Source organism: Schistocerca piceifrons, chromosome 2 (genome assembly GCF_021461385.2).
Source record: "Schistocerca piceifrons isolate TAMUIC-IGC-003096 chromosome 2, iqSchPice1.1, whole genome shotgun sequence".
NCBI classification, from domain to species: Eukaryota; Metazoa; Arthropoda; class Insecta; order Orthoptera; family Acrididae; genus Schistocerca; species Schistocerca piceifrons.
This window is the reverse complement of record NC_060139.1, coordinates 576,855,358-576,870,012: the sequence shown is the minus strand read 5'-3', so window position 1 is coordinate 576,870,012 and position 14,655 is coordinate 576,855,358. Positions and strand designations below refer to the sequence as shown.

Here is a 14,655-nt window from a genome sequence, read left to right as displayed (position 1 = left end):
ATTTACTGCTATACAAATATACATGAAACTTCTTCACACTGTAAGTAATTGATAAACCTCACACCATAAGTAATTGGTAAACCTGCATCCTCAATTTGGGAACTGTTTCGTTGTGTTGCTGTCAATGCTGTTATAGTATAGGCAATCTGGTGTTTTTGGGTCTGTTGAACATTTTATGAGACCATCACCACAATCCAGTACTGTGATGCATCCATCATGAGCATCAACTGCAAGACCAACAACAACATCAAGCATTTTGCTATTTTTAGACACCCATTAAGGCATTAAAAAAACCTCCTGAGTTGCTGCTAATCACACAAATATGTACCTTTTTTGCAAAGGTGATTTAGTGGGTTAGCAGTTTTAGCTGTTTGATGTATAAACTCAGCATAGCAGTTGATCTTTCTAGTAAGTACCTGTAATTGTTTCTGATTAGTGGGTATTGACAAGTTTGTTACAATGTTGACATGGGCACGATACTTAAGCTGCTGAGAATGTGCCCCAGGTATTTAATGTCCGGGGTGACATTGTAAGCCATTTTTTGATAATCTTTTAAAAGGACTTTGAGGCTCCAAAGGTTATATTTCAGTATACTGAACGACTTATTCAATACCAGTGGCTATTTTGATTCATCATCTAATGGGAGTAGTAAACATACATCCTTTAAACCAAATTTTGAATAATATTGAGTTCTAGCTAGCCTTGTAACAACTCCTTCAGCCATGGTACAGGAAAGAGATTAACATTTGACTGAACATTGATAGTTGCTTTAAAATTACCACAAATGAGTACAGACTCATAAGGCTTTTTAATGACAACCATTGGCATTGCCCATTGCCTGTCTGATATCAGGGAAATAACACTCATTCCTGATGCTGTGTGAGCTCAACTTAAAGAACATCTCTAACAGCAAATGGTAAAGTGCAACAATTTCATTAAAACATAAGGAGCAAAATTTTTTGCACAACCCATGATGGTTCAAAAATTTCCTTGTACACAGCACATAAATAATCAAAATCAGCAAATGGCACTGCTTTGGACAGTAAGTTTATGTGCTCTACTAATCTGAAATCAAATGCTGTAAGGGCATCTAAGCTGAAAATATTAAAACCGAATCAGGTGAATCTATAACTAAGAATATTAATACACATTCAACGTGTACTGTAAGTGACAGTTTCCCGAAGGAGAGAAACTGACTTTTGGCAGAAACACATGTCTCACCATCAAGCCCTTCTTAACGGAAATGAGCTTAGCTGCTGATACTTATCTTCACTGATTACTGACAAGGCAGCTACAGTCCAGCTGGAACTACACGGACTGGGCATTAATAATGAGAGCCACTGTCAGATTCCGTACTGCTTGATGGGCTGTCCACACAGCTGACGTGACCATGTGGAGAAATATGGCTTCACCAGGTAGTGTTTTTATGTGACACAATGTACAACTCATTGACACACAGCTGCCAGGTGTCTGTACTTGCAAGCCCAACAGTGAGTGACACGATCCTGGTAGCAGTTTCTTTTATGATGTTAATTGCATCCTGGGTATGACTGCAGCTTTGTTGACACATGTGGCGCACAACATCAAGGGGGAAAGGGATTTTCGCTTCAGCCTTTCATTATTAAAAAAGGTTTTACTTGGTGCCACGAGGGAATCATCGAGAAGCTGGTGATCTGGACGACTGTAAACACTGTCGATATTTGAAGGCGTAAGTAAAAGTTGGCGAGTCAGAATCATTAGCTGCCTGCTGCTCACAATGGCGACTAACTATTTTTTACATTTGAATTCCATTAGTGAAGGTATAATGAGCTTCGGAACCAAAGACTTAGGCTAGGATTAGATATTGATGATGCTTTAACCATGACTTCTCTGTCGAGGGCTAAGTATACAACCACATCAAGAATCAATGATTCTGCATACGACATTTTATATTATTGTCATACAAACAACTGGTAGAGTACAGGAGTAAAGCACCTTGCTGTCTATCTGAACTGCTAAACGCAATATATTGCAATTCAAAACCTGGAGATGTATCCTCCCGATCTTTGAAACCTCACTGAAGCAGGCAAACAAAGGTGGGGTATAGACCCAACCAACGACTCCTGACATAAGATCTGCAGGATAGCAGCATGCTCTTGTTCCTGTTGCAGTTTCATTTGCCCCTAGTTTTGTTTCCGCAGTGAAAGCTATTGCTGGAAAGTTCAAGAAACTTCAGATCCATAGTATTGGCAGTGAGTGTGATTGTGTCAGTGAATGTGCAATACAATACGTCCTCATAGTCACTTTTCGACCACTCCAGATACGAGAGTGCACTCCTTAAACAGAGCAAGAATCATCATTAATTGCACATTAGACATGAACCAAAAGTGAAAACCAGACAGCCCAAAAACAAACCAACATCACTGTAGGCTAGTAATATGACAGAAGTCCAAACACTTCATAAAGCATGCAACGAATGCAGAAGCTGTCTGCAGACTGGCTTATATTCGCATTAACACCACTGCTCACATGAAATATGTGCCCTGCCTCTTAAGGCCAAGAATTAAACCTGTCACATCCATCCATTCTTCCAATCTCTTAATCATGTGATGAAGTCCACTGCTGCTGAGCTGAGATTGAGCACCGAGGAAATGCTCATGAAAACAGAATATTGGGCTCAAATTCTTACTGTGGTGGTGGTGGTGGTTAGTGTTTAACGTCCCGTCGACAACGAGGTCATTAGAGACGGAGCGCAAGCTCGGGTTAAGGAAGGATTGGGAAGGAAATCGGCCATGCCCTTTCAAAGGAACCATCCCAGCATTTGCCTGAAACGATTTAGGGAAATCACGGAAAACCTAAATCAGGATGGCCGGAGACGGGATTGAACCGTCGTCCTCCCGAATGAGAGTCCAGTGTGCTAACCACTGCACCACCTCGCTCGGTAAATTCTTACTGTGGGTGGAAAGATGTTGACAGCAATGGCAAATAGTTCGAAAGTGATTTGATGAACCCTTTGTGCCTAGCACTTATGTGTGTATTCAGAGCAGTCATGTACATGTAGATGAATGGAAGCAGGGGGAAAGTGGGAGAGTGATGGAATGGGGGTGGAGACAGAGGGAGGGAGAGGGGGGGGAAGAGAGGCGGAAAGAGAGGGAGAGAGAGGGAGAGGGGGAGAGAGAGAGGGAGAGAGAGGGAGAGGGGGGGGAGAGAGAGAGAGAGAGAGAGAGAGATATGTATGAGCATGTGTGATTTCATGTACAAATGTTTGTAACATTCTACATCTTTACTCTTAATGTCTACAAATTTATTTCTCAACATAGTCACCCTGGCAATGAACGCATTCCTCCCAGCAAGAGACCAGTTTGTCGATAACATCACTGTAGAATGTTATTGATGGACGCACAACTTCACCTCTGCTTGCACCACTTCAACACTATCAAAGTGAAGTCCTCAAAGATGTTCTTCAGGTTCTGGAAGCAGATGAAAAGTAGAGACTGTATGGAGGATGATCAATAACAGCGAACCCAAGTGTTGGATTGCTGCAGATGTCGCAGCTCGTGTGTGGTCCAGTATTGGCATGCTGAAGGACAGGGTGTTCCATGTGTGGATGAGCTCACTGAATCTGTGCTTCCAGTATTCTTAGGATTTCTCAGTACCTTACAAAGCTTATGGCGGTGCATTAGGCATTAATTCCACAAGCACAACACCTTGAACGTTCTAGAAGACCATGAGCAAGACTTTGCATGCTGATGTCATGGTCTTAAACTTTTTTAATGTCAGTGTTCCTTTGTGGTGGAACTCCAATGATGCTCTCTTGTTTACAGGGTCAAAATAATGACTCAGCTTCTATCAGCTGTCACTATTACAGCTTCAAAAACATTTTATCTTGTATAAAATGGGTAATTCCATGCAATACCCAACTATATTTTACTTTCATTCATGTCATTACAAAAATACCATCTCCAGACACTATGTTATAAACTGAACAACTGTTTGTAATACACTGAAGTGCCAAGGAAACTGGTACAGGCATGCATATTCAAATACAGAGGCAGAATACAGCGTTGCGGTTGGCAATGCCTATATCAGACAACAAGTGTCTGGTGCAGTTGATAGATTGGTTACTGCTGCTACAAAGGCACATTATCAAGATTTAAACGAGTCTGAACATCGTGCTATAGTTGGCGCACGGGCGATGGGACACAGCATCTTCGAGGGAGCGACGAAGTGGGGACTTCCCTGTACAATCATTTCAAGAGTGTACATCAAATCTCCGACATTGCTGGGGCCGGAAAAAGATCCTGCAAGAATAGGACAAATGATGACTGAAGAGAATCATTCAATGTGACAGAAGGGCAAACCTTATGCAAACTGCTGCAGATTTCAATGCTGGGCCATCAGGAAGTGCAAGCGTGCAAACAATTCAATGACACATCATCGATATGGGGTTTCGGACCTGTAGGACCACTCGTATACCCTTGACGGATGCACAACACAAAGCTTTACACCTTGCCTGGGCCTGTCAACACCAACATTGGACTGCTGATGACTGGAAACATGTTGCCTGGTCAGAAGAGTCTCGTTTCAAATTGTATCGACCAGATGGACATGTACGGGTATGGAGAGAACCTCATGAATCCATGGATCCTGCATGTCAACAGGGGACTGTTCAAGCTGGTGGAGGCTCTATAATTGTGTTGGGCGTGTGCCATTGAAGTGATATGGGACCCCTGATACGTCTAGATACGACTCTGACAGGTAACATGTATGTAAGCATCCTGTGATCACCTGCATCCATTCATGTCCATTGTGCATTCCGACAGACTTGGGAAATTCCAGATGGACAATGCAACACCTCACACATCCAGAATTGCTACAGAGTGGCTCCAGGAAAACTCTTCTGAGTTTAAACACTTCCACTGGCCACCAAACTCCCCAGACATGAACACTATTGAGCAAATCTGGTATGCCTTGCAACATGCTGTTCAAAAGAGATCTCCACTCCCTTGAACTCTTAGGGATTTATGGACAGGTTTGCAGGATTTATGGTGTCAATTCCATCCAGCACTACATCAGACATTAGTTGAGTCCATGCCATGTCATGTTGCACCACTTCTGCATGCTCACGGGGGCCCTTCACGATATTAGGCAGGTGTACCAGTTTCTTTGGCTCTTCAGTGTATTTCGTAACACATGAACTCCTATAATGAGTAAAGGACAAACTGCCATACTGGTATCCATTGCATTAGCATGACAGTGGGATGTCAAGTGAAACAAATAACTTTATGAAATGTAGAATCTACTCTTGGATTCAATTTCTTGATGTAGTTGAATGGAGTGTCAATTGAAATTAATGTCAATAGTGCGAAATTGTTTGGACACAAAACAAAATACAGAAAAAGAGAAAAACCATATGTCCTACATTCAGGAAATGTCATTCAAATGCTTGTGATGTGGAAATGAAGTAGGCTTAACATTCGGACTGACAGTCTTTATCACCATTAAAAGTATGTTAAATAAAACCGTGACTTCAGGGTAAGTAATTTTTCTACAGTATTTTAAAATACAAAACTCAAAACTACATGTCAGGTTTTCATAAATTATCCACATGATAGCCAATATGTCGAAAGCATTCACAAACACAGATCACGGCACTGCAGGTGCTGCTTCTTACCTCCTCCTTTTTTACGATGATGCACTTTTTCCTTCTTCGTATTAGGTTGTTGCATAAGTTCGTAGTGTTTTTGTTTTGCATTTTGGTGTTACAGTTGCTATGGGTCATTTATCGATTGTAATTTTTTATTCGCGGTTCAGTTTACATATTGTCATTTCGACATTTGGAGACAGTGATTGCAGCTATGGACACTAGAAAATGGAGTGCCAAGTAAAGAATTCTGAACATTCTAGACATATTCTTCTGTTTGAGTTCAACTGAGGGGTGACAGCAGTGCAGGCAGCAGGTCACATCTGTACCACTTATTGGGATAATGCCAATGGACACAGCAAGAAAATGGTTTTCTCATTTTTGAGGAGGATCATCTTAACTTTAGTGACTCTCCACATTCAGGAAGACTTCTGGGGTTTTATAAAGATCGTTTAAATGCATTAATCCACACTGATCCATATAAGTGTACTTGAGAACTGGCCAATGTGATGAACCATGATCATTCCTTTATTGTGTGGCATTTACATGCAATGAAGAAGGTTCCAAAATTGGGTGTGTGGGTACTGTATGCTCAAAGCCAAAATCACAAAAATCAGTGGATGTCCTTATTTGCATCCTTACTTGCACCCAACGTAGCACCGACTGAAATAAGACTTGCACTTGGCAGCTGAACCCAACTGGGACATCCTGGCCACCAATTCCATACGCTCATTCCATTTTTTCATCAATTGGCTCTTGAACAACAGCAACCATTCCTATCCTGTATTGTTAACTGTTGATGAGAAATGGTGTCTTTATGCTGATATAAGGAATAGAACAGATGGCTGAGCCAAAACAAAGCAGCAACTACCCATACAAACAGCTGCGCTTATCCAAAAAAGATAATGTTATGCACCTCGTAAAACAGCGATGGCGTGGTGTACTATGAATTGCTTCCCAGACGTGTAACCTTTGCTACTGACATTTATTGACAACTGAGACGTGTTGCAGATGCAGTCCAAGAACAATGACCTGGAACAGTGTGTGAAGTGATGCTACTCCATGATAACGCACTGTTCCAGTGCACTGTGAACATGGCTCAATGGGTTCTTCGTCTCAAAACCACATGATTTCTATAGTCACTGAATCAAAAAGGTACCCCAGCTTTTCCAGACTGTTGTAATAGTGAAGGAGAATACATTGTTGATGAATAAAGTCTCTGTTATGTGTATCTGTTGTGTTTATTAAACTTATGTAAGAATGTTACGAACTTATATACCAATCTAATATCATTATTGGAGATGAAGTGGGGCGCCTTTATACCATACAGACTCTAAAAAGAGTCCACACATTATGATGTATAGTAAACTGAAGTGAGAAAATTCGATCAAACGAAACCACATACGAAAATAATGGTGAATGTGTTTCAAGACTAAGCTGCTAAGCTTTTTGTAGATTTTATTGACCTAAACATCCATCAAGTTGTTTATTTACTGCAAAAAAACAACACACAATTTCAAATGAAATGGTTTCTGTTTACAGTAACAACACATTTACGAGACCTCCTGCACACTAAAGTCATCCCACTGACAATGTCATGTTTTCCAAAGGGACAATCTACATGTACATTCATACCCTGCAAATCACTGTGAAATGTATGGCAAATGGTATTTCCCATTGTACTGTTATTAAGGCTGCTTCTCATTCCAGTCAGGTATGGAATGTGGGAAGACACATTGCTTAAACACCTCTTTGCCTGCTGTTATTCATCTAATATTGTCCCCAATATCTCTATGACAGCAATACGTAGCGGATTGTAGTATACTTCTAGATTCAGAACTTAAAGTTGATTTCTGAAACTTTGTACATAGGCCTTCCAGATCACTGTTTTCAGCACCTCCGTGGCACGTTCAAGCAAACCTATGACCACTGCTGCTCTTTTTTCTGTAAGTTCGCTATCCCCTATTAGTTCTATTTGGTACAGCTCCCACACAACTGAGCAGTATTCTAGGAAGGATCGCATGAACGTTCTGTAAGCGATCTACATTCCAGACTGAGTGCCTTTCGCAAGTATTTTCCAGTGAAATGAAATCTGCCACCTGCTTTACTTGTGACTAAACCTATGTGCTGACTCCATTTCATATACCTACAAGCTGTTACACCCAGGTATTTGTATGGAACTTGGCAAATTCCATTTCAGCTCTTTGATACTGCAGTTATAGGATACCATATGTTTTCGTTTTCGCCTTGAGCAATTTTGGAAAACCACAGAAAGGAAACATCTCAATGGTCAGACAGAGAATTGACCTGCTGTCATTCTCAATGCCAGAGCACTGTGCTAACCATGGTGCTAGCTTGCTCGGAGAGAGAGAGAGAGAGAGAGAGAGAGAGAGAGAGAGAGAGAGAGAGAGAGAGAGAGAGAGGCAGACAGACAGAGAGAAGTGAGGAAGGGGGCAGGGGGGGAAGGAGGGGGGGGGGGTTATTATTGTTGCTGTTGTTGCAACGCTTTAACTATTACTTAGGTATTGTGGATCTATGTAATGTAACGTATTCCATGATCATCTATAAGTGATACAAGGGTCCTGAAGAACAAAAAATAGATTCATACAAATTTTCTTCCTGTTATATAGAAAATTCTCTCTACACATTAACGTCACAAACACTGTAAGTACATTTCTAGTGCGTGAAATACAGGAACTTGTTATATTCATACTGACAACTCTGTTGTTTTGCATTTCAATTTTAGTACATCATTTACATTTCACTCATGTATTACCAATTACATACCTCAGCACAACATCAAGGATGTTTTTCCACAGCTTAACAACAACCCCACTGTCCACAAAATCTTCTCTCAGGTTCTTGTCAACTTTAAGAAGTGAACTACAGCACCTGAAGACAAATCAAATTCTGTAGTACAACAGAGTTACAGTGAAATATCTTATGCATTCTGCTTTGTACAACTAAATATTCTAAGAATCTATTCAGGCTTGGTGTCAGTGAGATGGTTAGACAATACTTCAGTGTCCCTCGGTGGCCAGAGACAGTGGTGTGTGTGTGTGTGTGTGTGTGTGTGTGTGTGAGATGTATTTATGTGAATGTGTTGTGTGTTGTCTGCTTCAGAATGAGGCCTTTTGTTGCACCTGTCTGCGACTCAACATCCACTACATGATGAGTAGCAATCTATCCTTTTCAAAATACTGTCATTATTCTATCCCATATTTCCCACTGTTATAAGCTGAATAATTTATAGATAGGGAGAGGAAAATTTCATGAAAACAATAATGCAAAATTGGCAGCTTTTAATGAAATATCATGAAATTATCAGTTTTTATTAAATATCACAAAGTCAGCAATTTTTACAAAATATCGAGAAATTTGTCATTATTTCATATAAATCTGAGAACGGCAGTTTGTTGACTTTCATAACTGCTAGTTTCTGAATGCTCAAACTGCAATTTCTAATCTTGTTTCCTCGAGGCTATGGTCCACGTATAATCTTAAAAACAATGAGCACTTCTGTATAACTACAGTATTATGTGATGTCAAAACTGATGCTGAAATTTAAAAAATAACACTGAAAAAGGAGAAAAAACACTGAAAATAGCAAAAAACAACATATTTGTGGAAAAAACACTGAATTTGGCACACAAAACCACTGAATTTAGCAAACAAAACTAACAAATATGGTTAAAAAGGTACGACCGCATTTGGCAAAAAAAGGCAACACAGAATCTGGCCAAACATGACAATGAATCTAGTAAAAGGAGCAGTAAATTTGGCAAAAAAACAGCCAAAAATGGTAACAAATTTGCAAAAAATAACTGGCAAAAGTAACACAAATTTTGCAAAAATAACCACCAATTTGGCAAAAATAACCAGCAAAAAAACCTGATTTGTTGAAAAATAACTCTGGATTTGGCAAAACTCTCCAAATTTGGTAAAAAAAAAAGAACTCAGAGTTTGGCAAAACGCTAACTCCAGAGTTTGGCAAAACACTAACGCCAAATTTAGCAGAAAACTAACTCCAAACTTAATAGAAAACTAACTCTGAATCTAGCAAAAAATAAACCCAGAAAGAGAAAAGTGTGGAACCGAAAACAGTGAAATTGGAAAAAAAAAGCACAAAAACTGGAAATTGGCAAATATCAAATTGGAAAAAATGCCAAAACTGCCAAAAAAATTAATCTGATGAAAAAGTAGACCAAATTTGGCAAAAAAATTACACTGAATTTCAGAAAAACAGTAACACTACATTTGGAACAAAAAGGTACCACCGAATCTGGCTCAGGAAAACATCAGATCTGGCAAAAAATAGCCTAGAATTTGGCAAAACATAAAATCAAATTTGGCCAAAATAACACAAAAATTGACCATCAAATAAAACAATTTTTTCCTGTCCTTATTTACAACATCTCAATCACAATTCATCCAATGCACCAGTTAAACTGCAAGTGCAAAGTACACCAAGGTTAAGGAACCACATGCTGGTAACAATACAGTGCGAGATCAATTCATGGCTGAGGCACTGTCATTTTCAAATACAAAATATAGAAATAAATTATTGTTGTTGTTGTTGTTGTTGTTGTTATTGTTATTCCTAACAGAGACACTAGGCATATCCCATATATAAGCAAACAATAAGCTGCTGGGAATTGTAATGTTTAAAGTGAAATGGAACAGTCTTAGGAATAAGCGAGATCCAGAATATTGGAACTCGCTCACTTGCACCACTACCCATCAGACTTTTCGCTTCTATGATGTTATGTTGGAGGGAAGTAACTTTAAGTATCACTGAGTAAAGGTTTCTGAGGAGCGAGATAAAGCATGACACTCTCGATCAGAGTTACGTCACGCCTCACGTTCAGAAGGAGTTTCCAAGGAGAAAGTTAAAATTTGTAAAGATAGAACTGCTGCACTTAATTCTGTCATTGACATAAACTTCCAGAGATAGTCTGTCACTGACAGGCAGCCGTGCCTTTGATGGGATAGGTGATGTTTGTGACCTGACTGGAGTAGATGGTGGTGGGAGGATGTATAGGACAGGTCTTGCAGCTATGTCAATTACAGGGATATGAGCCATGAGGTAAGGGTTTGGGAGCAGGGGTTGTGTAGGGATCGACGAGTATATTGTGTAGGTTCGGTGGACGCCAGGATACCACTTTGGGAGGTGTGGGAATGATAGTGTGGAGGACCTGTGAAACCAGTCATGTGTTCTACAAGCTATGCGGCAAAAACTCTGTTGCATTCTATGTGGGCATGACAACCAACACTCCTCAGCAGCACTTCACTGTCCCCCACCCTAACCTCTCATCCCTCCCCCTCACCGCTCCAGCCTCCTCCTTACCCCCACCCACATCGCCACTCCCATCATACACTGGTGCTGTTGCTGACAATGTGGCTTCAGTTGCCAGAGACTGCAGTCATGCGTGTGAGTTGCGTTTACGAGAGAGAGAGAGAGAGAGAGAGAGAGAGAGAGAGAGAGAGATCTATTTTTGACAAAGGCTTTGCTGGTCAAAAGCTTATTTGTGACAGTCTTTTTGTTGTACCTATGTGCGACTCAGCATCTCTGCTATATGGTGAGTGGCAACTTTCCTTTTCATAATGTTCCATTCCACCCTGGATTTTCCATTGTTTGTTATTTTAACATCATGAATTGAGTGTAATTATTTTTACAAAAAAGGGAAACTTACTTTATAGGATACCCTTTGTAAATGCAGATACATAAACTTTTTGTCCCTGTTATTTGACCAATGTCTGTCTGTAAAAACTGTTATGGATTTTTTTATGTTGGGGATAAATCTGGCTATCTCTTAGAGATTCTTGGCTATTTGTTCAATGAGTGTGTATATAATCCGCTATCTTCCAGATATTAGAATAGAAAAGCAAAATCTCCTACAACTACCTGCCACTTTACTGTAACATGCTGCTCCTTTCTCCTCAGTTTTATTTGTGATACTTGATATTCTTTTAGTATTTCATTCTAAAGTCGTAATTCAATACACTAAGCAGACTCAGAAGGATCTAGGTTGCAATATTTACTTGGAGATGAAGCACCTAGTGCAGGATCGAGTAGCATGGAGGGCTGCATCAAACCAGTCTCTGCACTGAAGACCACAACAATAATTCAAATAACACAGATGTAGAGGACTGAAGGTTAAGTCATCACTTTTGTCTTCCATTTGTATTTGTTTTAAAGATCTTAGATATTTCACCATGAATTTTACTTTTAGAACTGTTTCTGCAAGCGTTTCATGGATTAGGTTCTCCATTTTATTCTAAAAGAAACTAGAGACTTGTAGAACAGATGCATATTGAATGTTGCACCGGTGTCCTTGAACAGAGAACAAGTAAAACCTAGTTTTTGTTAACCTGCCTTCTTCAGAAAGCAGATAATACCAACTGACAATGCCACCATGACACATATTTGCAATGATGCATATTTTGCGATGTGAACCGATGGAATAAAATTACAAATGAATATAGATAATACAGTTTATATGTTGCTTGCATCTTCCAATCTCAAGTCTAAGTTCAGTAACTGAAACACACTATCTGCATCATGCACAGCTTTCATCTACTTTTTGAGGCATTGAAAGAAGAACGTTATACAGTGTCAAGGTATTTTTATCTTAAATTTAGAGAATCTTGAAAAAAAAAGCTCCAGCCAGAACACCAGAATTACCAATAAATTGGGTACCACTTTCCCCATCATTACTAGACGGGGTACTTGGCTGGAATCTGCAGTGTTCATCTTTAATAATTTTAAGCCTTTACACAGACTATTAGATGCTTTGCCAGATGATTCTTCTGCTGTAAGAAATGCTTTACAGAACTATCAGGAAAACAGTAACAGCAAAATGAACTTTATGTCACACACAGCTGACAACGGCCATGAAAAACCGGATGAGGAATGTTTCAAGAAAGAAGAATAGTGAACCATTTTGACAGACATGAAAGATGTGCTTGAAGGTGTTGGAAAACAGAAGCTGAAGTAAAGCTTAGTCAATAACCCTGATGTACAGGAAGAATCCTGATTACCATTCAAAAACAAGATTAGTATCTGTTTGTTGTCTGTTGACGTGGAATGGTCCTCCTCTGTTTATAAGTATTGCTGAATGATTGCAAAAGTCTCCCTAAAACAAACAAAAAAATAAATATACAAAAACACTAAAATCTTAAATGCTATTTGTTTCACCAGGTTTCTGAATGAGTGACAGACATAGGTCAGTCTGTTCAGCAATGCGTTTCATTACATTTTCCAATGCCTGAGTGAATTCCTTCAGTAGGTTTACAATTTAATATACCGTTCATGACAAATATCATGTTTGGTATTGGCAACTCTTTTGACCAAAATTTTGCTCCTGTTTTGTCACACATTTGCACCTAAATATCCTAGGTCTAGTAATGAAACACTCACCTGCAAAGGTGTGCCATTAGTAGCGTGTCTCTGCAAGAATTTAACTGATCAGTCACAACAGTTAGCAGAGAAACATAATCTTCACTCATTACTGTTTCACAATAATGAGATATGTATTCACTCAAAAAGGTCAACCTGGAGGGGAGAAATTAAAACTTCATTAAAAATTTCATGTAAAATTTCCAAATAAAAAAAAATGATCAAATATGTAATGGTGAGCATAAAGAAACCATCCAAACAAATCAACATTAAAATGTGTGTCTATAATTCTCCTCTGATTATGAACTTCCAAGACACAAACAATTCTATCCACAACTAAACAAAAGAACAGCAATTTGCAATAATATGTAGATGACTTGAATCCATCAACAAAGCAGAAAACAGTGTGATTAAATACACTTATGCATTTACACTTCTCATGAATCAACCAGACCATTAGAAGATTTGTTTGAAAAATTATAAAACTGGAAACAACATAAAATACTGACAATAATGCAAAAACATTAATAATAAAAAATTAATGTGGCACCATTTATGTTAAATTAGAACATGTTAAGGGTTCCAGATGTATGGGCCCACGTGTAACTGACTGTACAATTTATAGAATATATGCACTGATGAACCAAAACATTATGACGACTGCCCACCGTGAGTTTGAATACCACTTGGTGACGTTGTGGCCACATGTTGAAGTAAGAAAAGTATATAGGAGCGAAGATTGATGGGGCCACAAATATGGAAAACCACTCACACAAGCAACTTTGACAAATTGTAGACTGTTATGGGCTGGTGCCCGAGAGTAAGCATCTCAGAAATGGTGAAACAGGTCAGTAGTTCATGTGCTATTGTTGTGAGCATATATACAATGGCTGAATGAGGTAAAACCCCAAGTAGGTGATGAGGTGTTGGACATCCACACATCATCACAGAATGAGGAGGTAGGAGGCTTGCCGCTCTGTAAAGCAGAACAGGCAATGATCTGTGGCAGATCTGACATGTGTCAATTCTAGTGCAGTGTTTCAGAGCACACCGTTTAGCACATGTTGTTGAACAAAGGGATCGGCAACAGGAAACTCCTATGTCTTCCCATGTTGACTCAACATCATCTATTACACTTGCAGTAGGCAAGGGTTCATCAAGATTAGATGCAGGATATATGGAAATGTTTCACTTGGTCAGATGAATAATGTTCCTTAACACACCAGGTTGACAGTCATGTCTGGATACTCATCAGCCACGAGAATCTCTGCTTGAGAAGTGCACCATGCCACATATGCAGACCAATGGGGACATTATTACGCAATGGGAGATATTCACCTCAGTTTCCTTGGCATCTGTGGCAGTAATTGAAGGCACCATGACAAATGTGGACTAGGTGAACATTACTGTTAATCACCTGTGTCTCTTCATGCTTGGTATCTTCCCTAATGGCAATGGGATCTTCTGTCAGGATACCTATCTCTGTCAAAAGGCCTGAATCGTGCTACAGTGGTTTGAGAAGCACTATAGTTGTAGTAACACTGTTCACGTTTACGTCGCACTGCACTTAGCATAGACCGGGACTGTGTCCTAGGCATACCCAATCTTGACTGACTGGGCACAGCCCGTGCTG

General features: G+C 39.6%; 1 protein-coding gene and 1 non-coding gene across 2 annotated transcripts in view; both read right to left on the bottom strand.

Moving 5' to 3' along the window:
* Positions 1 to 14,655, bottom strand: part of LOC124777774 (serine-protein kinase ATM-like) — a 470,606-nt gene that overhangs the window by 318,732 nt on the left and 137,219 nt on the right. The window contains exons 11-12 of the mRNA XM_047253284.1: positions 13,044 to 13,178; positions 8,411 to 8,515 (exon numbers count right to left, since the gene is read on the bottom strand). Of these exons, the coding sequence (XP_047109240.1) occupies positions 8,411 to 8,515; positions 13,044 to 13,178 (240 nt within the window). The remainder of the gene's footprint in view (positions 1 to 8,410; positions 8,516 to 13,043; positions 13,179 to 14,655) is intronic.
* On the bottom strand, positions 2,846 to 2,918 carry Trnae-cuc. Its single transcript has one exon. It is a non-coding gene; the product is annotated as a tRNA-Glu (tRNA).